The following is a 22,360-nucleotide window of genomic DNA, read 5'->3' as shown; positions in this document are numbered from 1 at the left end:
AAGTGCTACATGTATTTTTTACAAATCAAGAGGCCACTGAGGTTTGATGGTTTCTCCAATATACTAACGTGTGCATTTTTTTTTTTTTTTTTTTTTTTTTTTTACAATAAATAATGTAAACACAGTTATTCGTTGATAAGTCAAGTGTGACAGACAGACCCAATATACCCGCCTACCCCGACTCCCGCCCCGATAAATTTTGATATCCTAAAAGACTTATCGGAATAGAACAATCAATAGTTTTTCCAGATAAATGCAAAACTATAAAGTGTGACACATGTACAGACGGACACAGATTCTGGGCTATACTATGGAGGAAAGTCTAGCATATTTTGAAGCCATTTGTAAAAATAGCTGTTTGTGAGTTCCTTGCTCAACAAACTTAAGAGAAGTCCGCGCTCACGGGTGTTGATGACATTCAGGTAGCACGTAGAAGGTCATCACCACCCTCACATAACTTTGTTTTCTTTGCAATATTTACTTTCTGTCAGTAGAGGGCAATTTCAGATCAAATAGGATTATCGGCATGTGAGCGTTATGTGAGCAATAGCCAATGGGTTCCGTTGTACTATTCATATCTGGCCAATTGGAATTGAAAATACTACGAGGTCTCTGTAAAGTGACAGCTGCAGAGAAGCATGCGACAGTACTGCATGTGTTACATATAGAGATTAGTATTTCCGTGCAGTGAAGTGTAAATTTAGAAATGCGTATATTTAAATGAGTTACAGACCGTCTTCAGTGTCTAACTGGTGTCGTTACGTCTCCACAATGTTTAGGCAAACGACAGGTTTGTTAAAGCAGCCTAGATATTTAAGGTGAGTGTGTACTGTACTTGAAATACTACGTCTTATCAAACTTATTCACATCATCCTTTCTGTACAAACGTTGGGGCTTTGAATGAGAGAAATATACGCAATGAAACTCTGTCTCGCTTCTACAAACCACTGTAGAGTTTGTTAGAACGAAACATCGTGATTGTGTTTCATACTGTATTGTTTTGTGTTATGGTGTATATTGTCTCGTATTGCATTTGTCAACCTGTGAATCTATATAATATATGCATGCGCTGCTATGTTTGCTAATTATATTTGAACACGTGTGCTCCTTTTTTAAACAGTTTTTTAGGTCAGAAACCATGGAGGTTCAACAGTAGTTCTGCCAAAGAAAGAGCATTGCTGTACAAAGCTGGGGAGAAAATCCATGGGTTTACAGTGAATCAGGTATTTCATGTTCTTTTGTCTCTCTGATATGAATGGTTGAAGGAAGCTGAATAATATAAAATGAGTAAAAAATAAATAAAATAAAAAAAGCAGATACCATTTAGGTTCTATAGAACCAATCTTCTACAATTTAGAGGTACAGTCAGATGAGAAAATAAATCAAAGATGGTTTTATGATCCGTTATTTAGGGTGAGACTGTCTGAAATGTGTTTAGGCTGAGGAGATTTGGAGCCATGATAATCGTGTGTAAACAGTTCAAGGAGGAAGAGCCTAGGGGCATACTGCACTGTAGAACTCAGTGTGCTGGCCTTGAGTGTGCGGCTCTTAACTGTGTGACTGCTGGAACCGATATTACTAGTCTTGAAGTTGTTTACCTTGTTCTGTTGTCATAGCTGAATTACTTTGTGTGTGTTGAGGGAGGGAGGGAGGATCTGCACTGGACCTACCACAGAGCTGTCCATAGAGACAGTTTCTCTTGGTACTTTAGTGATTTGTGCAGTCTTGAATACTATGAAATTCTGTCAAATCTACTGTCTTAATTGACAAATCCACAAGCAAATGACCTCCTTCATAGTAAATGATTCACATGGACGGTTTGTCCAGGGTGGTACACAGTTTTTTTCTACGATTATCTCAAAGTTGTATTACAGGTGATGTCCAGTGAACATTTACCATTTCAGTGCCACATTCTTTTAATCTCTGACCATATTAATGATACGGACCACTCATGTTCTCAGACAGTATCTTTACAAACTGTATTCTGTGATTATCTCAATAAAGTTCAGTTACAGATGGCGTCCAGTAGAAATGAACCCTTTCACTGCCACATTGTTTTTAGCCTCTGTAGTACAGTGATGCAGTCTTTGACACATTTTATTTTAAGTAATGTTTACAAACCATTCTATCCGATATGCCGTACTCCATAGATTATGTGACTGGGCACACTTTGTTTTTGTTTTCCAAAACTCCCATTTCCTTTAATTTGCTGTCACCATAAGCTTTGATGTATTAGTATCCAAAGAAGATTTGATATGGTAATGGCCCCAATCCTTGGGTTTTATTTTCATGGGTAAAACTTTAAAAAGGCTAATTTATTTAATTGTTTATCTTACAGGTGACTGATGTTCCTGACTTGTTTCTTACTGCTGTAAAACTGACCCATGATAACACCGGAGCCCGGTATCTGCATGTTGCAAGAGATGATTCCAACAATCTGTTCAGGTAGAAATTCCAAATATTCCTGTGCCTACAAGAAAGCTCTATTGCGCTGGAGTGACTGAAACCAGAAGGGTAAAGGCGTGGCAGGCTTACAACTGTAAATTTGTTTTAGCAAATATAAAATGGCAACTGTAAATAAGAAAAAAAGAGAAGTGTGTTACCAATGGCAGGCTGCATGGAATAACTTTTATATTAGAAAGTTTCACCTTCAGACCTTTTAAAATGTGTTTTGCAGTGTGCAGTTCAGGACCACTCCAATGGATAGTACTGGAGTACCTCATATTCTAGAGCACACAGTACTATGTGGCTCTGAGAAGTTTCCCTGTAGGGACCCCTTCTTCAAAATGCTGAACAGATCCCTCTCTACCTTTATGAATGCATTTACAGGTTAGTATTCAGATTCTCACTCTGGTACCATGTGGATGCCCAAAGTTTGGGATCCAATACATAGATGTCCTTTCTAATTATGTTTTCTTTTACTTGTAGCCAGCGACTACACAATGTATCCATTTTCTACACAAAATGGCAAGGATTTTCAAAACCTTCTCTCTGTGTATCTGGATGCTGTCTTTTTCCCTTGTCTCCGAGAACTAGATTTTTGGTAAGGCTTTTGTAAAGACGTTTCTCCATTATTATAGAGGCAGCTGCACATTTGTCACAATTTAGAGTTTCACATACATCTAGAGAGCCACTTTTGTAAGTGTGAGCTAAGTTGGTTAGGGTATCGAAAGAATGTGTGCAACAAACCTCAAATGTACATTGTGTGTGTTCCTTGGCTTAACCGTGGGGGTCTTGCATACATCCTGTGACATAATAATTGCTGTATTTTATTTACTATATTTTTGTTGTTCCAGGCAGGAAGGTTGGAGGCTAGAACATGAAAATCCTACAGATCCAAATGCACCTTTAGTGTTCAAAGGAGTGGTCTTTAATGAAATGAAGGGATCATTTGTGAGTAATCCGTCAAGATATGCAGCTTTCTTATCTGTTGCTTGGAATGTTTGTAAATAGTTAATCACTAATTGTGATGATGTGTGCTGTCACTGTTGTTGTTTTGATAAGTGTGTGTTTATGCTGTTTGACTTGGTGTCAGCTGCTCTTCTGTTCTTGTTGCCAGCAATAGACATGTGTGAAATAGGCTTGAAAGACAGTCAAAGTGTCTTTCAAGCACCACTGACATAGAATAGTGCACTGGAAAACAGAACTGAAGAGCAGCTTCTGAACTCCTTTCTAAGCACTTTGAATACAACAGGAACCACATGATTTCAAACAGCATAAAAGGAAAGTGACAATGCATGAACAAAGTATGAACATTCAATTTGAAACTAATTTTTGATAATAAACCAAAAAATAAACACCTGTTTTGTTTTTAATCATTGAAGACCGATAATGAGAGACTATATGCACAACACCTCCAAAATAAACTGTATCCTGACCACACTTACTCGGTGGTATCAGGCGGTGAGCCTCTTGACATCCCGGAGCTCTCCTGGGAACAGCTAAAACAGTTCCATGCCACACACTACCATCCCAGCAATGCCAGGTACTGTACAGTGTCAGAGCAACATATTTACTTGTGTTCCAATTTGTATTAGTATTGCTAATACTTTTGATATGTATTTTGTGGTCTTTTTCAAGTATACATTTTGCATTTCACTTTCTTTTTGTTGCCTTTGCAATCTTTAAGAATTAAACGTCATTGTGTTTAAACTAACCTAATTCAATATCTTTTTTCATCAATAAAACTTGCTATTTAGTGTTAAATACACAGCATGCATTTATAGTGAATTCTTTATGGTAGTTTTCATTTAATTAACTATTTAATTTTTTTGAATAGTTCAGGGGTGTTTGGGTGTGTGTATAAAATTCCTTTCACTTTAAACAGCGATATTTCATTTCCCAGGTTCTTTACCTACGGGAATCTACCTCTAGAGCAGCACTTGAAGCAAATCCAGGAAGAAGCTCTGTCCAGATTTCAGCGCACAGAGCCACAAACAGCTGTCCCACCACAGACGCATTGGAGCAACCCTGTACGTGAATGAGTCCACATCCGACATAGCATAACCTTGAACACACATTTTAGATGTATAGTTTGTGTATTAAGTTCCATGACTAAGGTATATATTAGATACAAACACTTGCAATGTACATACGGTGAGCTAATTAAGTGTGTGTGTGTGATATATTGCTGTGTTGTGTAAAATGTTATTGTGTTTAAAATGTTTTACAGAGGGAGCACCATGTGACCTGTGGGCCAGATTCACTTGCTCCTGATCCTTCCAAACAGAATACAGTCTGTGTCAGTTACCTGCTTGGAGAGTAAGTAAATACAGTGTAATCTGTCTACAGTGACCACCAAAGAAACTAAAGGTCTCCCTGTATTAGGACCAACTTTCTATTGAGACCGTTTTAGTTCATCTGCTTGATGTAATATAAAAAAAATGATTTGAGTTTAGTTTCTTGTTTCACTTGACAAGCATGAAGTCAGATCTATAAAGCGTTGGTTATAACTGGCTCTTTATTGGCAGGGGTTCACATGCAAATCATTGGGTATTCTCGCATGTGAATCATCAGAATGGTTTGGTCCATTTGAGATCAGAATAATAATAACAATGAGATCAAACTGCCCTGTTTAATGGGAGCTCCCAGGGGGCGGCGCACAATTTTCCGGGTGCTGCCCGTGGGTGGGGGGTGGGGTGGGTGTGGGGGGGTGTCCTCGGCTCACCGCACACCGGTGACCCCTGTAGTCTGGCCGGGCGCCTGCGGGCTTGCCTGTAAGCTGCCCAGAGCTGCGTTGTCCTCCGATGCTATAGCTCTGAGGTAGCTGCACAGTGAGTGCAGTGTGAAAAAAAGCTGACGGCACATACTTTAGAGGACAGCGTGTGTTCGTCTTCGCCGCTCCCGAGTCAGCGCGAGGGTGGTAGTCTATTTTTTAACTCTGGCCTACATGCGGACCTGTGGGCCCCGTGTTTGAATCCCTGTTTGTTGTCCTTCATGTGCTTATTTAAGAGCCCTTGACAGAGAAGCAGTATGTTTCATGATACTTTCTTGTTTAGTATTACAGATACCTTTGAAGCCTTCACATTAAATCTTTTGTCTTCCCTGATGGTTACTGGACCCAACTCCCCATTTTACAAAGCCCTGATTGAGGCCAAGATTGGAACAGACTTCTCTTCCGTTGTTGGGTATGTGGCAAAAATGATGTTCAAAAGAGAGGACATAACACTCAAAAAAAAAAAAAAAAAAGTAAACCTTGTATTGCCTGGTGTGAATGATAACAGCAGCAGCTGAGAAAACAAATTACTGTTTCTTTTCCTTTCTGTTAGTTTTGATGGCAGCATCAAAGAGGCCTCCTTCAGTGTGGGCATGCAGGGGATTGCAGAAAAAGACATCGAAACAGTTAAAGAAATAATCTTCAAAACGGTTAATGAAATTATTGCGTAAGTAATCTACATGGTAAAGTAGTACTGTACACATTAAAAACAGAATTACAATAACTTTCTTAAAATAAAGTCTCAAATTAAATTTCCTGTCTAATATCCTGTCGTGTGTTCTGTGTGACTAATTATTGTTCTGCCTAGTGTAGATCATTAATTTCCATTATTGCTGTATCTACACATCTCTGGCTGTAATAAATTGAAATGAAATGCCTGTACCTGTGTTTTATCTAAGCAATGGATTCGAGGAGGAAAGGATAGAAGCACTTCTTCACAAGATTGAAATCCAGATGAAGCATCAGAGCACCAGTTTTGGTCTTTCCTTGGCATGTGTAAGTTGTGGTTTTATTTATTTTTTTTTAAATGATGTAACATAATGATAAACAGCACCCTCTTCTCCAATGTTTTAGTAATAGCCGTAGCTTTAAATAAATGTGTTACATTCTCTAAATAATGTTATTTTCCTCTAAGGTGATATAATGGAATGGTGGAATGCTTCTTTTTTTATTTGCATACTTTTTTAGTATATTGCTACTTGCTGGAACCATGATGGGGACCCAGTGGAGCTTTTAAAGATCACTGACAAAGTGACCAGGTTCAGGCAATGCCTTCAGGATAATCCACACTTTCTTCAAGAGAAGGTCAAACAGTACTTCAAGGTAAATGTACTATGTGTAGCTCTATACAGATCATATAAAATGGGCATGCTCAATAGTGACAGGATATTGCTATAGATTATTCCAATTTCATGACGTATCTAATCTCTAACTAGGATAACCCTCATCGGCTGACCTTGTCAATGAGTCCAGATGAGTCTTACTTTGAGAAGCAAGCTCAGGCAGAGGAAGAAAAGCTCAAACAAAAAGTCAGTGCCTTGTCTGAAGAGGACAAAAAGCTAATCTACGAAAAAGGCAAGTCAAAGAAGCACAAAGTTAAAACTGCAAGATACTACCTGCTACAGACTTGGTCTTTTCACCCTGACGGGGAAGTAGTGTATGGGATAATACAGTAGTGGGATATGTTTTCAGATGTAGCTAATTTAACACAGCACTGCAGAATGTAGATTATGACATGATGGGACAAAGACATTTGACATTTGTGTTGCTGTGTACATTATGCTTGTTAATTGTGTCTCCCAGGTTTACAGTTGATGGCTGCTCAGAGTACAACCCAAGACGCCTCTTGTCTGCCCGCATTGAAAGTGTCTGATATTCTGCCAACTATTCCATTTACACCTGTGGAAATGGGAAATGCAGGTACTTTTAAAACAGTTTGGTAAAGGAGAAAACAGTGATTTAGAGCAGAAATATTTTGTAGGCAATGAACCCTTACTAGTGGTGCTTTATAACTACTGGCCAAAGGGAAAACTGTCAGAAAACTCGAAATTCCTGCCAAAACCAACAACAATGCAGTGCAATGACCTGAATGAGAGGCACCAGCTAGTTACTGTTACCAGCACCTTTTGTTAGATTGATTTGGGGGTTACCGAAGGTCTTCTGTGGTGGCACAAACTCCTTGTGGTGGCATTTGAAAAACACAGTTTTAGGGACATGGTCCATTCATAATTCATGGATGAGGCACAGGCGATGCTAGAAGAGGAACACGGTTTGGTTTATTCCACACTTGAAATCTATAAAGAATAACCAGTAATTTGATTTCTCAGGTAAAACTAACAGCTGGAAAATATATATTGTACTAGTTTGCTTCCCAGTCATTTCTCATTTCTAGTGGTTAGAAAAAGTTCCCTGATAAAAGCTTTAGGGTTAAAACCTGTGTCTACTACTCCACTTAGTATGTGATCGTTTTTACCTGAGAAATTGAATGGCCTGTTACTCAAGCTCACTATTCCACAGCATATGTTTGGAGAAAAGGTGCTTTTGTTAAAAATCCTCAAAAAGACCAAGTTAAAAGATCTGGATGTAAGCGTGCATATTGAGTGCCAGTGGGATTGTGCTCGGATGTTTAATATAACTCCTCCTTCACACCTGCAGGTGATGTCCCAGTACAGTACTGTGCCCAGCCCACAAATGGCATGGTTTATTTCAGGGCAATGTGCAGCCTGAACACACTTCCCGAGGAGCTCAAAATATATGTTCCACTTTTCTGCAATGTCATAACTAAGTAAGTAGGTTAAGACCTTCAAGCACTCGCATTCTTAACTGATTAAAGTAGCTATTCTTAACATAAATTTTAAAAAGGTTTTTCAAATGAATGTAGTGTTTGTCCTCAGGAGTTTAATTAAATCCTATAATAATGCTAAATAAATTAATCGCCACACCAATGAAACCACGAAATATTAGCATTGACTAAAGGCCAAAATAAGGCCAGTGTAAACCACAGCTGCTTCATCCTCCATTTCGGATCTTGGTATTTTGGAAAAGTGTTTTTAGACATAAAAACAAATACTTGATTAAAGAAGTCAGTGAGGAATGTTGAGTGGTTTGGCACGCAAGGCATTTTGCCGCCTGTATCACTGCCGTTGCTGTCATGCGGTGTTGGACAGATTAGCGGGGGACGATACTGCTAGTCCCATGGTGACGCTGAGCGGTACCGCTCAAATCAAATCCAGAGCAATATTTTTTTTTTTTTTTGCCTGCTGTGCGGTACCGTCAGTGGATTAACCAATCACAGCCAAGTGCTGACAATACGTGCTTGCCAGGAAAAATCATGAATGAAACTGTTGTCTACGGAGGTGTCCAAGCACTCTGAAGTGTTTGATCCCTCCTATATTTCATAAAAGGACAGGCAAGTGAGTATTTTATTCATCACCCCTGATAAGCATCCTTCCTGCCTTTGTTTTATTATTTCTATAGTTCACTAAGTTTTTTTTATTAAATAACTGGCTATAAAATTATATATTTTCTAACACTTTAGTAGCAGGCTACTTGCTGTCAGCAATGTATTGTGTGTTTCTTTGGTAAGTTCAGATCGCTCATTCCATACACCTGCATATAGATGACAGAAAAATAAAGTTGAAAAACAAGCCAGTGTTTTTATTTAGTAGATTTATACAGGGGGGGCATTACACCTATGGCCAAAAGTTTTGCATCACACCCTATAAAATTAATAATGTTGCGTTGACACATTAAAATTACACATCGCTTTGTAGTTTTCTAAAAATTGAAAAATGTGAAATTTCAGAAACTAACATGAAATACTGTACCACTATTTGTTGTTTTGGCCATATATGTAAATTTATATTAGAGTACAATAGTGTACGGTGTGGTACTGACAGCTACTGTATTAGACCATTACATTTTTCTATATTGTAAGAAAAGTCAGTCGCGCAGTGCATACTGCTGCTGCGTGCCACGCCTGTCTGTCTCGGGCTTTAGTCTAAGTATAATACTCTGATGTTAAAAATGTTATTCATTTCAGGCTCGGATGTGGAGTCATGGACTACAGACAGCAGTCTCAGCAAATTGAGCTGAAGACTGGAGGAATGTCGGTTTCTCCCCAAATTATTCCAGATGCCACCGACCTAGATGTGTATGAACAGGTAATGTAATAGATACAATAGAAGCAAAACAATGTACTGTATGTTGTTTCATTGAGTTGAACTGTATGTTACACATTTCCCCAACAGGGGGTGCTACTCTCTTCTTCTAGTCTGGAGAGGAATGTGCCTGATATGATGCGACTCTGGAGTGAGATTATTAACACGTGAGGTTCCCTTTTGCTTTATCTTTAGCAGGTTTCATAATGTCAACAAAGTCCTTCTGGGGAATTTTAAATGAAGAGGACCAGATTACAGTGTTGCACTAGTGCTAGAATTATTGTTTAACATATCTAGAATGTTTTGTCAAGTTGCATTGCAATGTATACTTGATTGTGGTCCCTAGTGCTTCCATTACTATTGTATATTTTTGTCATTTTTCTAAATATGCATTTATTTATTTATTTATGTATTTTCTTTATGTAAAGGTGTTTTTTTTCTTCTAGTTAAATTAAAAAGATTCAAATTTGCTTTAATACAAACATAAACTGTAAATAATATTTGGGACAACATACCAAGTGTATCTATTTAATTTCTCAGAAGACTTGCTGCTCTTTCTGTTGCAGTGCCTGTTTTGATGATGAGGAGCGGCTGCGAGTGCTGGTTATGATGTCAGCTCAGGAACTCGCCAATGGGATTCCAGATTCCGGACACACGTATGCAATGATTCGAGCTGCTAGAAACCTCACTCCAGCAGGAGACTTACAAGAAACATTTGATGGCATGGACCAAGTAAGACATTAACAGAATGCATTTTAAGCACTGGCTTGGTCATTACTTACACCCTTAATTTTGAGTTTTGATGATCGAGAGTACAGGTTAAGAGTCTTTTAAAGTCTGAATGTAGGCATGGCGACAGAACAGCAGAGATAATAACACAGCAAGTCTGCTTTTTTTTTTTCCCATCAAGGTGAATATTATGAAGAGAATTGCAGAGATGTCCAATCTCACCCCAATACTGCGCAAGTTTCCGCGCATAAAGAAACATTTATTCAACCCAGAGAACATGAGGTAAGTACCATGTGACAGGGTGAGTGGCATCCCCCTTCTCATATTATCTTGTTAAAGACTAGTGGTTGCAAAGCCAGACCATGTGCAACAGGCAGCGTAAGTGTGTATATATGGCAGCAGGGTGCCTGCTCCCACACAGATACAGCTGGGCAGAGCTGTGTGACAGTGAGGAGGCAGAGAAAGCTGTAGTGTGTGGCAGAACAATAAACTCAACAGTGCAAAAATTTGTTACTCTCAGTATTTTAGTAATTACAGATGTGACTGTGAATATCACATTACTGTCTTTCCCGTGTTAGTCCGGTCCTGTAATTAGTGCCTGCGTGCACTGTGTTATTGTTGTTATTATTATTGTTGCCATTGTTAATAATGTGGTACTGCTAATAATTATGATATTTATGTGTCTTCTATTTGTACCAGTATAGTAATTGCATGTAGTTGAAGCTCACTATACAAGTCATTCATCAAATCTAAACAAAAGGGTCAGCTAACATCATATGCTGCTACTGCCCATATTAAGTTGAACAGCGACACCTGGGGTTGTTCATAGGGATTTTCACTGAGGAGCTGGTCTCTCCTGTATCATCATGGTCAGTCACATTTTAAATATAAGCATGTATATATGACTGTTTGTTTATTGGTGACAGAGGATTGGCGTGTATTTGAATGGTGGTTATTGTTATTGTTTCACAGTTCCACTGTTGTTTTAATGCTTTTAAGCACCTTCAGGAGTGTGCTAGGTTGTATAAAAGGTGTGGAAATAGAGCCCTAGGGATCAGTGTTGATCAGCCCGCGGGCAGAGCTGGACCAGGCTGTGTTAAACGCAATCGGTGAAGAGGTCAGAGTGGGCTGGTCCGATACAGTTGCTGGGGTTAGCTTCACGCTCCATTCAATTTTGTTACTGCTGCAATTTTAAACTTTTTTTCTTCGTGTTTAATTTTTTGTTGTTGATGTTGTGCACATGGAATAAGATGATGAACGTCTATGGGCTTAAACTTTTTTTTTTTTTTTTTTTTTCTTTTTTAAAACCACCACACTACTGCGTTGTTCCCCAATTTACTATATGTTACAAAGAAACAGCGACTGCACGGCAGAAGGTTCCTGTGACAAAAGACCACAAAAATATGCTGTTGGTTTTTATTTTTTTAAAGCTGCAATTCATGTGTCATATGGCTTTATAATCTTCTGATTCAGAATTTGGATTCTTATTTAAAAACATATTCATTAACTTTTTTTTACTGTTAATATTAACACTCAAAGTATGTATCATACCTATATCTCTGACAGAAACTATTTTCAAATTGCAGAGTAACGCTTTGCTGTTAATAGTATTTGCATAAGCATATTATAAATTCTGTTCTGTTTATTTTGACAGATGTGCTGTTAATGCCACTCCTCAGATGATGTCAGAAGCATCCTTGGAAGTGGAGAAGTTAATGAATTTAATTGCTCGGAAGAAAAAGGAAAGAAAACATGTTCAACCCAACATTATTGAGGTATCTGTTTTAAACTTACCTAAAGTATTGTATTACATAACTTATCTGTCACTGCATATCTTATTTGCAAAAAGTTTTTATCTAGCTGAAACATATATGATTTACAGAACTGTGTGTACAATTTATTTTCTGAACCAGGTCTTGCTCCATATATATGTTATACATCTATTGCAGTAAAACTGAGGCCAATGAGATTATATGTATACTGTTCTTGTTGATCATTTAATACACAGGAATTACCAGATAGAAGATGAAGCTTTTCCAACACAGAGGCAGCAATCCTGTAAAAGTTACTTTTATTGAAAGACCTGTTCATGTAATATTGAATGAGAAACTGCCACATCACAAGCAGACCAACTCAGTTCTTTCTTTTACTTTTTGTATACCTGCTCAGTCAATTGCAGTGATTTTTTTTGTAGAGTTGATGAAAGTTATGTGATATGGAATAATAATTAACAATATATCTACAAAATATATTAAGGGACTTCATTATATCATGTACCTTAACTAGCGTTATTTACAGATGCTAGTTAACTAGGCCATTTCTGGATGAATGCGGGAAGCATGAACTGTAAGGTATAAATTGCCCTTTGGTGTCCGCATCTGTCCTGACGGATTCCAAGGCAGGAGAGGATGGGGCAACACACCCATAAGGAGACATTGTTGGAGAGGTTGCAGAAGGAAGGCTTTGATGAAAAGCAATGCAGGTGGAAAACCAAGGCATGCTACAGGTTTAAATAAGGAGACTTGTTACAATGCCTTCAGAACCACATGAAGGTTATCACCAAAAGTAGTCACAGTCTGAATTATAAGGACGCACTATACAGAACAACCGATGTGAAACTTTCCTGTTTCCAATAAACCTTTATTTTTACAGAAACCACTGGATCCACTGGTTGGAAGCAGTTTTAGTCCAGGTCCTAGCAGGAAACTCATTTCTGTAAGTACTGGCAGAATAAGGATACTACATTTACCCTAAACTAGCCAGTTCTTTCTTCCTACCTCATACAGTACTTTCAGGGTGGCTATGAAGTTAATAGGCCACTCTGTTATAATGTTTGTCATTCTTTTAAAATGTGGATCACATTTTTAGAAATTGATTTTACTGTCGTGAGTAAAGTTGATGAGATGGAATTGACACAATTGACATATACAAGTCTAAAGGCCGGCACACATGAGACGCAATGCGATTTTTCATTAGGTGACCAGATACTTTCGCAGCGACATGATCATACACACCAGAAGTGACACAGAGGCGATGCAACAGATTAGAAAACTGCCAGATCAATAAAATGATATAAAAAAGACTGGTCCATATTCGTCAACATGATGTAGTAGTTATGAGTGCCTTCTCTGAAGGTATTTCAACATATGCCAATAAATCACACATACCAGGCTTATCCAGTGCCTTCGAAATGGACTCCCATATATTACCTTTCAAATCTGTATCTTTATAATTGCGAAGTAATATTTTTACCTCCGTCATTTTGGATACAGCTTCATCCTGCTGGACTACATGCATTGAAGCTGTTGTCTGATTGGTCAGTTCAGTAGCTGTCGCATGACAAATTGGTGTCGCCTTTCGTGTCACGTGTGGTGTGAAAGATACTAATCAAAAGTGTAGGTTCTATTCATTTTGTCACATCGTTGCTCAGTTTCGGTTGTTGCTTTGTGTCCTGTATGGTGCAGCCTTAAAGATATAGGTCTATTGAGAAACGTTTAGAATTACTGTACCTGTGCCTCCACAACTACGATTTACTATTCTCTCATAAACCATTTTAGCTCCAACTTCAGGTTCCATTACAGGTAGTAATGTCACTGTACATGTCACTGTCGCTTCTTCATACATCCATTTTACTACATGTTATAAACCATTTGATCTAAAGCCATTCTCCTTAGTTTCTGTTTAATTGTCTTTAACAGCATGATTTACATATTTATTCACATTTTAGGACCCAACTTTTAAACCCTGCCAGATGAAAACATATTTTCAGCTTCCTTTCCCTGTGAATTATGTGAGCGAATGTATTCGTGCTGTTCCTTTTGCAGACCCGGATTATGCCAGGTAACTGTTTTAATAAATAATAAAAATAATCTTTATATAGTGCAATTCAGCACATCTCAAAGTGCTTTACAATCTAAAAACACACTAACACATAATCATAAATAATGACACAGACTATACATATTAAAACATAGCGCACAGAACACACATACTCTACAAATTCATAAAAGCAGATCCCCTACATAGGCTGATATGCCAATTTAAAGAGATGTGTTTTTTAAGTGACTTCTAAAAATATCAACATTTTTTTTAATCCTTAATTGTCTGTGGAAGGGCATTCCATAACATGGGTGCATAACAGCAAAATGCTCTATCTTCCACAGACCAGAGCCAAGTCCTGTACTAAAATAAAACAGTATTTTGTTAAATAAAATTATGACCCTTAATGTAATAGATTACCTGTTTCTTACTGATTTTTATTTGTTTTAAGTCTTCAAATACTTGCACGACTGATGACAGCAAAGTTTCTGCATGGGGAAATCCGAGAGAAAGGGGGTGCTTATGGAGGAGGAGCAAAGATGGGTCAGGGTGGATTATTTGCTTTCTACTCTTACAGGTAATAAAACATTTGTGTGATAAAAAGCAACATATTATGCAGAGAAGTGTATACAGTTCAAATTATAAACCATGAGTGTTCTTTCCCTCTTATTGCCATTGCATAGTGAGGTCAGTCTTGCTCTGAGCTTTAATGTAGTGTTTGAATAAACATACTATACTTCCCAAGCAAAGTAGCATATTGGCGTCTTGTGACTTACAGATTGCTGGATGATGGAGACTTAGTGCTTCTGAGATTGGCTTCACAACTGTATTATGTAATTCTATAGGTCAATTTTGATAGTGGTTTTTATACAAGAAAAATCAACTCAACCTGGTCAGTAATTTTACAAACCTGCCACCACCACTGTCAAAGCATCATATCGCATATATCCTGTATGCTAAATTTGCTGGTGACCTTGGACTTGACCTCTGAGCTGTAATAGCTACCATATTGAGGTAATGTAGTGCCACATGGTTTAATCATGGTCAATTAATTATACAGATATTTTTTACATATCCATTTCCTTTTATTTAAAAAAAAAAATTGGATCAGATATACCATTTTTTTGTTGCTTGTGTTAATAAACTGTTTCAACAGATTTTACATTTCAGCAGGTCTATACAAGCAACAACTAAGTAGTATGGTATTCAAGTTTATTAGTTGCTTCCAATGCATTTTATACTGGATGTGTTTTGTTTAATATAATTGATAGTGAAAAAAATATATAGCTTGTAAGTTGGTTTACCTTGAGACATAACAAATAATTATATTTAAATGTAGGGACCCAAACTCTATAGCAACACTGACTGCCTTCAGGAAGGGGGTAGAGTGGGCCAAAGCTGGAAAATTCACACAGCAGGACATTGATGAAGCCAAACTGTCAGTGTTTTCAGCTGTTGATGCACCTATAGCTCCTTCCAACAAAGGTACTGTATACACATTTTCTTCTCACAGATCGGTTTGTCCAATATATACAGTGCCTTGCAAAAGTATTCAGACCCCTGACCAATTCTCTCATATTACTGAATTACAAATGGTACATTGAAATTTCGTTCTGTTTGATATTTTATTTTAAAACACTGAAACTCAAAATCAATTATTGTAAGGTGACATTGGTTTTATGTTGGGAAATATTTTTAAGAAAAATAAAAAACTGAAATATCTTGCTTCCATAAGTATTCAACCCCGACACATTAATATTTGGTAGAGCCACCTTTCGCTGCAATAACAGCTTTAAGTCTTTTGGGGTAAGTATGTACCAGCTTTGCACACAGTGTCGGAGTGATTTTGGCCCATTCTTCTTGGCAGATTTGCTCCAGGTTGTTCAGGTTGGTTGGACGACGCTTGTGGACCGCAATTTTCAAATAGTGCCACAGATTCTCAATGGGATTGAGATCAGGACTTTGACTGGGCCACTGTAGGACATTCACCTTTTTGTTCTTGAGCCACTCCAATGTTGATTTGGCCTTGTGCTTGGGATCATTGTCCTGCTGAAAGGTGAATTTCCTCCCAAGCTTCAGTTTTTTTGCGGACTGAAGCAGGTTCTCTTGCAGTATTTCCCTGTATTTTGCTCCATCCATTCTTCCTTCAATTTTAACAAGATTATTATTATTATTATTTATTTCTTAGCAGACGCCCTTATCCAGGGCGACTTACAATCGTAAGCAAAAACATTTCAAGCGTTACAATACAAGTAATACAATAAGAGCAAGAAATACAATAACTTTTGTTCAAGTAAAGTACAAGTTTGACAAACCACAATTCAATAATACAGCAGGTAATAGTGATAGTTACATCAGGATATGATTAAATAGTGATAGTTACATCAGGATGTGATTAAATACAAAGTACTACAGGTTAAACACTTGGCAGATTACAGTATTCTGAAGTACAGGATTAAATGCAGTAAAATAGGGGCTGATAAGAGCAAAATAAAGCACATTTACATGAAGGGTGATAGTGTCCCAGGATACAAACAGAGGAGTTCTACAGGTGCTCTTTGAAGAGGTGAGTCTTAAGGAGGCGCCGGAATGTGGTCAGGGACTGGGCAGTCCTGACATCTGTAGGAAGGTCATTCCACCACTGCGGAGCAAGGGTGGAGAAGGAGCGGGCTTTGGAGGCAGGGGAGCGTAGCGGTGGTAGAGCTAGTCTTCTAGTGCAGGCGGAGCGGAGAGGTCGAGTGGGGGTGTAGGGAGAGATGAGGGTCTGGAGGTAGCTGGGTGCAGACTGGTTAAGGCATCTGTAGGCTAGTACAAGAGTCTTGAACTGGATGCGAGCGGTGATCGGGAGCCAGTGGAGCGAGCGGAGTAGTGGAGTAGCGTGGGCGAAGCGAGGCAGAGAGAACACTAGGCGGGCAGCAGAGTTCTGGATGAGCTGGAGCGGACGGGTGGCGGACGCAGGGAGGCCAGCCAGGAGGGAGTTGCAGTAGTCTAGGCGGGAGAGTACCAGGGCCTGGACCAGGAGCTGGGTAGCATAGTTGGTGAGGAAGGGTCGGATTCTTCGGATGTTGCTCAGGAAGAATCGGCAAGTGCGTGCCAGAGTGGAGATGTGCTGGGAATAAGAGAGGCAGGGGTCCAGGGTGACTCCAAGGTTCTTAGCTGAGGAAGAGGGAGAGAGTGTGGTAGATTCCAGAGGAACAGAGATGGAGAGATCAGAGGAGGGGGAGGAGGAGGGAAAGAAAAGGAGGTCAGATTTAGAGAGGTTGAGTTTGAGGTGATGCGAGTGCATCCAGGAGGAAATAGCAGACAGACAGGTAGAGATACGGGAGGAGATGGTGGAGTCAGAGGTGGGGAAGGAGAGGAAAATCTGAGCATCATCAGCATAGAAATGGTATGAGAAACCATAGGATGCGATGAGGGGGCCCAGGGAGCGGGTGTAGAGAGAGAACAGGAGAGGACCCAAGACTGACCCTTGGGGGACTCCAGTTAAGAGAGGGTGAGGTGTGGAGGTTGCTCCACGCCAGGTTACCTGGTAAGTGCGGTTGGAGAGGTAGGAGGAGAACCAGGCCAGAGCAGTGCCAGAGATCCCCAGGTCAGCAAGAGATGATAGTAGAATAGAGTGATCAACAGTGTCAAAGGCAGCAGAGAGGTCGAGGAGAATTAGGACAGAGGAGAGAGAGACAGCTCGGGCACATTTAAGTGAGTTGGTGACAGACAGGAGGGCGGTTTCAGTAGAGTGAGCAGAGCGGAAGCCAGATTGGAGAGGGTCAAGCAGAGAGTGGTTGGACAGGAAAGCAGAGAGCTGGCGGTGAACAGTCCGCTCGAGGGTTTTGGAGAGGAAGGGTAGGAGGGAGACAGGATGGTAGCTCTGGAGGGAGGTGGGGTCGAGGGTAGGTTTTTTGAGGAGGGGAGTGATAGAGGCTTTTTTGAAGGCAGAGGGGAAGATACCAGAAAGTAGAGAGGTGTTGAGGAGGGAGGAGATGAAGGGGAGTAGAGCAGGAGCAGCAGCTTGAAAGAGGTGAGTGGGGAGGGGGTCCAAGGCACACGTGGTGGGTTTGTGACCCTAGAGCAGGGAGGAGAGGTCAGAGTCTGAGATGCCCAGTCCCTGCTGATGAGAAGCATCCCCACAGCATGATGCTGCCACCACCATACTTCACTGTAGGGATGGTGTGTCTTGAGGCATGGGCAGTGTTAGGTTTGCGCCACACATAGCGCTTTGAGTTTTGGCCAAAAAAGCTCTATCTTGGTCTCATCTGACCACAAAACCTTTTCCCACACCGCAGCTGGGTCACTCTCATGCTTTCTGGCAAACTCCAGACGTGCTTTCAGATGGTACTTTTTGAGTAACGGCTTCTTTCTTGCCACCCTCCCATACAGGCCAGTGTTATGCAGAGTTCTTGATATGGTTGACTGGTGCACCATTACTCCACTCCCAGCCACTGAACTCTGTAGCTCCTTCAAAGTGATTGTTGGCCTCTCTCTGGCTTCTCTCACAAGTCTCCTTGTTTGAGCGCTGAGTTTTGAGGGACAGCCTTTTTTTGGCAGTGCCTGGGTGGTGTGATGCAGCTTCCACTTCCTGATTATTGATCCAACTGTGCTCACTGGGATATCCAAACACTTGGATATTATTTTGTACCCTTTCCCTAATCTATGCATTTGTATTACTTTATCTCCAACTTTTGTAGAATGCTTTTTGGTCTTCATTTTCCTTCAGATTCACAGCCTGACCAATGATCCTTCAACAGTGGGGTTTTTATCCAGAAAATGTGAGAGCAACTTTAGTGGTTCACAGGTGGAGGCCAATGGTAAGGTAATTGTGTCCTCGTTAGGGCAATTTCTTTCATCGGTGTAAACCTGGGAGCTTCCACAGCACAGGGGTTGAATACTTATGCAAGCAAGATATTTCAGTTTTTTATTTCTCTTAAAAATATTTCCCAACATAAAACCAATGTCATCTTACAATAATTGATTTTGAGTTTCAGTGTTTTAAAATAAAATATCAAACAGAACGAAATTTCAATATACCATTTGTAATTCAGTAATGAGAGAGAATTGGTCAGGGGTCTGAATACTTTTGCAAGACACTGTGTGTGTGTGTGTATATATATATATATATATATATATATATATATATATAATTAGTGACCTAGGTGTTGCTTGTTTTTAAAACATGGTATTTAATTACCCTGTATTAAGTGCAATATAGTTACAGTGCCTTGCGAAAGTATTCGGCCCCCTTGAACTTTGCGACCTTTTGCCACATTTCAGGCTTCAAACATAAAGATATGAAACTGTAATTTTTTGTGAAGAATCAACAACAAGTGGGACACAATCATGAAGTGGAACGAAATTTATTGGATATTTCAAACTTTTTTAACAAATAAAAAACGGAAAAATTGGGCGTGCAAAATTATTCAGCCCCTTTACTTTCAGTGCAGCAAACTCTCTCCAGAAGTTCAGTGAGGATCTCTGAATGATCCAATGTTGACCTAAATGACTAATGATGATAAATAGAATCCACCTGTGTGTAATCAAGTCTCCGTATAAATGCACCTGCACTGTGATAGTCTCAGAGGTCCGTTTAAAGCGCAGAGAGCATCATGAAGAACAAGGAACACACCAGGCAGGTCCGAGATACTGTTGTGGAGAAGTTTAAAGCCGGATTTGGATACAAAAAGATTTCCCAAGCTTTAAACATCCCAAGGAGCACTGTGCAAGCGATAATATTGAAATGGAAGGAGTATCAGACCACTGCAAATCTACCAAGACCTGGCCGTCCCTCTAAACTTTCAGCTCATACAAGGAGAAGACTGATCAGAGATGCAGCCAAGAGGCCCATGATCACTCTGGATGAACTGCAGAGATCTACAGCTGAGGTGGGAGACTCTGTCCATAGGACAACAATCAGTCGTATACTGCACAAATCTGGCCTTTATGGAAGAGTGGCAAGAAGAAAGCCATTTCTTAAAGATATCCATAAAAAGTGTTGTTTACAGTTTGCCACAAGCCACCTGGGAGACACACCAAACATGTGGAAGAAGGTGCTCTGGTCAGATGAAACCAAAATCGAACTTTTTGGCAACAATGCAAAACGTTATGTTTGGCGTAAAAGCAACACAGCTCATCACCCTGAACACACCATCCCCACTGTCAAACATGGTGGTGGCAGCATCATGGTTTGGGCCTGCTTTTCTTCAGCAGGGACAGGGAAGATGGTTAAAATTGATGGGAAGATGGATGGAGCCAAATACAGGACCATTCTGGAAGAAAACCTGATGGAGTCTGCAAAAGACCTGAGACTGGGATGGAGATTTGTCTTCCAACAAGACAATGATCCAAAACATAAAGCAAAATCTACAATGGAATGGTTCACAAATAAACATATCCAGGTGTTAGAATGGCCAAGTCAAAGTCCAGACCTGAATCCAATCGAGAATCTGTGGAAAGAACTGAAAACTGCTGTTCACAAATGCTCTCCATCCAACCTCACTGAGCTCGAGCTGTTTTGCAAGGAGGAATGGGCAAAAATTTCAGTCTCTCGATGTGCAAAACTGATAGAGACATACCCCAAGCGACTTACAGCTGTAATCGCAGCAAAAGGTGGCGCTACAAAGTATTAACTTAAGGGGGCTGAATAATTTTGCACGCCCAATTTTTCAGTTTTTTATTTGTTAAAAAAGTTTGAAATATCCAATAAATTTCGTTCCACTTCATGATTGTGTCCCACTTGTTGTTGATTCTTCACAAAAAATTACAGTTTCATATCTTTATGTTTGAAGCCTGAAATGTGGCAAAAGGTTGCAAAGTTCAAGGGGGCCGAATACTTTCGCAAGGCACTGTATGTGTTCACTTTGTAAGACACTAAAGTACTACTATATATAAATGACAGCTGCAACAGCATGCTGTATGTATAACTGTGCTCTTGATTCTTTGTGTATTGTAGGCATCAGCCAATTCCTGAATGGCATCCCTGATGAAATGAAGCAGAAACACAGAGAACAACTTTTTGCAGTCACTCACAAGTCCCTGGTTGAAGTGGCAAACAAGTGAGTTTGTTTATTTTTCTGCTTAGGTTGCAGTTTAAAGTCAAATGCTATAGAAAATCAAAAAAACATTTCTGAAAAATAAAATTATGTGAAACCTGGTTTGTACTTTGATGTTCCATGGACATTTGTTATGAGATGATTTATTTTTTTCATGTTTTGGCCGAGTCCCAGTTACTGACACTGGTGAGGTGTTTTTGTGTCTTTTGCTGGGGATATGCCTGTTGCCTACATGCAGTTCCCTTTTATTTCAACAGGTATCTGGGAATTGGACAGAGGACGTGTGGATTAGCAATTCTGGGGCCACCAAATGAAAGCATTAACAAGAATCCTTCCTGGGTTGTCCGATAATTAAAAGAAGATCTGCTGCTGCTGCTACGTTTTGATACTGTTGTAGACACTCAAGATTTAACCAGAAAACAAATTTGCTATTGAAAATAGAAAGACTCACCAACAAATATTTTCCTAATATCTCTTCTGCCTGCAATATCTTATAACCCAAGTATGTGTTGTAGTTACCTGGTGTTTTTTTTTTTATACAAATGTGTTTTGTGTATGTATTGAACTATACATAATTTAAAATGAAAGTAATAGTGTTTAACATTAACAAATAGATATTCTAATTTGTGGTTCTGTTTTACAATCTCAACATGTGAAGTTGGGTTAATATCGAAATGCATGACCTCACTTTTATATAGTGTACAAGTGCTTTTTAATATTTCTGAAGAGTTTATGATCTGACGGGAAGCACCATTTGGCAGACTAATAAAAGGTGTGTTTTATAAGGTGAATGATAGTTGGTGACTGCCTTGTTGGTGTATCAGTGTCTGTGATTTCAACTGCAACGGTGACATCATGCAATACTGTATCCTGTGCCTGGAGGGGAAAACACTAAAAAAAAAAAAACTAACTAACAGTCTATATGTGATCGTAACCAGCTTCCAAGTCAGGACACAAGTTTGGACACAAAATAATTAGGCAGGATGACTGAGGGAACCTCTAGTTAGAGAATTCAATATGTCAGTTTGCTTTCAATAGTGCAAAGTGCACTGTCAACAAAATGAATTAACAATATGGTTGTATTACAGAGGGTGGTTACACAGTACAGTATGTGCCATGATATACAGTAACCCGTCGCATATCCGCCTGCCGTGGGACCAGAGTAAGGGCGGATATGTAAAAAGGCGGATAAATGAATCCTGTTTTAAATACCATTATACACAGCTGTAACAATTATTATTGTAGCGACCCGGACAAGTGGGGGCTCAGAAGACCCGCTGCTGTGGTTGTTATGTGTTGTGGGTATTGTTAAACTGGTATGCATGCGAGTGTGTGTGCGCAGCTGGGAGTGAATGGGGTTAGTTAGATTGCGCGGCTCCGCGTGTGAATGGTGGAGG

The 22,360-nt window shown here is 39.5% G+C and overlaps 1 protein-coding gene across 1 annotated transcript; it reads left to right on the top strand.

The window, feature by feature from the left end:
- The first annotated feature begins 585 nt into the window (after window positions 1-585).
- On the top strand, window positions 586-21,754 carry LOC117394825 (presequence protease, mitochondrial-like). Its single transcript, XM_033993432.3, has 27 exons — window positions 586-818; window positions 1,121-1,223; window positions 2,339-2,445; window positions 2,678-2,829; window positions 2,929-3,043; window positions 3,297-3,393; window positions 3,825-3,985; window positions 4,346-4,472; window positions 4,673-4,761; window positions 5,499-5,627; window positions 5,769-5,882; window positions 6,115-6,211; window positions 6,404-6,538; window positions 6,652-6,790; window positions 7,019-7,135; window positions 7,871-8,000; window positions 9,258-9,378; window positions 9,466-9,542; window positions 9,942-10,107; window positions 10,286-10,386; window positions 11,759-11,879; window positions 12,757-12,819; window positions 13,832-13,944; window positions 14,375-14,500; window positions 15,263-15,408; window positions 20,864-20,966; window positions 21,221-21,754. The coding sequence occupies exons 1-27, from the start codon at window positions 721-723 to the stop codon at window positions 21,312-21,314; spliced, it is 3,141 nt and encodes a 1,046-aa protein (XP_033849323.3). The 5' UTR covers window positions 586-720; the 3' UTR covers window positions 21,315-21,754.
- Window positions 21,755-22,360: the final 606 nt, after the last annotated feature.

Source organism: Acipenser ruthenus, chromosome 3, assembly GCF_902713425.1.
Source record: "Acipenser ruthenus chromosome 3, fAciRut3.2 maternal haplotype, whole genome shotgun sequence".
Taxonomy (NCBI): Eukaryota; Metazoa; Chordata; class Actinopteri; order Acipenseriformes; family Acipenseridae; genus Acipenser; species Acipenser ruthenus.
This window is presented reverse-complemented; position numbering and strand designations above follow the sequence as displayed.

What these genes read in the sequence shown, in the direction of transcription:
- LOC117394825 (XM_033993432.3), top strand. Translation starts at nt 721, where the DNA reads ATGAGTTACAGACCGTCTTCAGTGTCTAACTGGTGTCGTTACGTCTCC. An exon ending in GACTTCTCTTCCGTTGTTGG is followed by an intron (nt 5,628 to 5,768) that starts GTATGTGGCAAA and finishes CCTTTCTGTTAG; the next exon opens with TTTTGATGGCAGCATCAAAG. An exon ending in TATAGCTCCTTCCAACAAAG is followed by an intron (nt 15,409 to 20,863) that starts GTACTGTATACA and finishes TGTGTATTGTAG; the next exon opens with GCATCAGCCAATTCCTGAAT.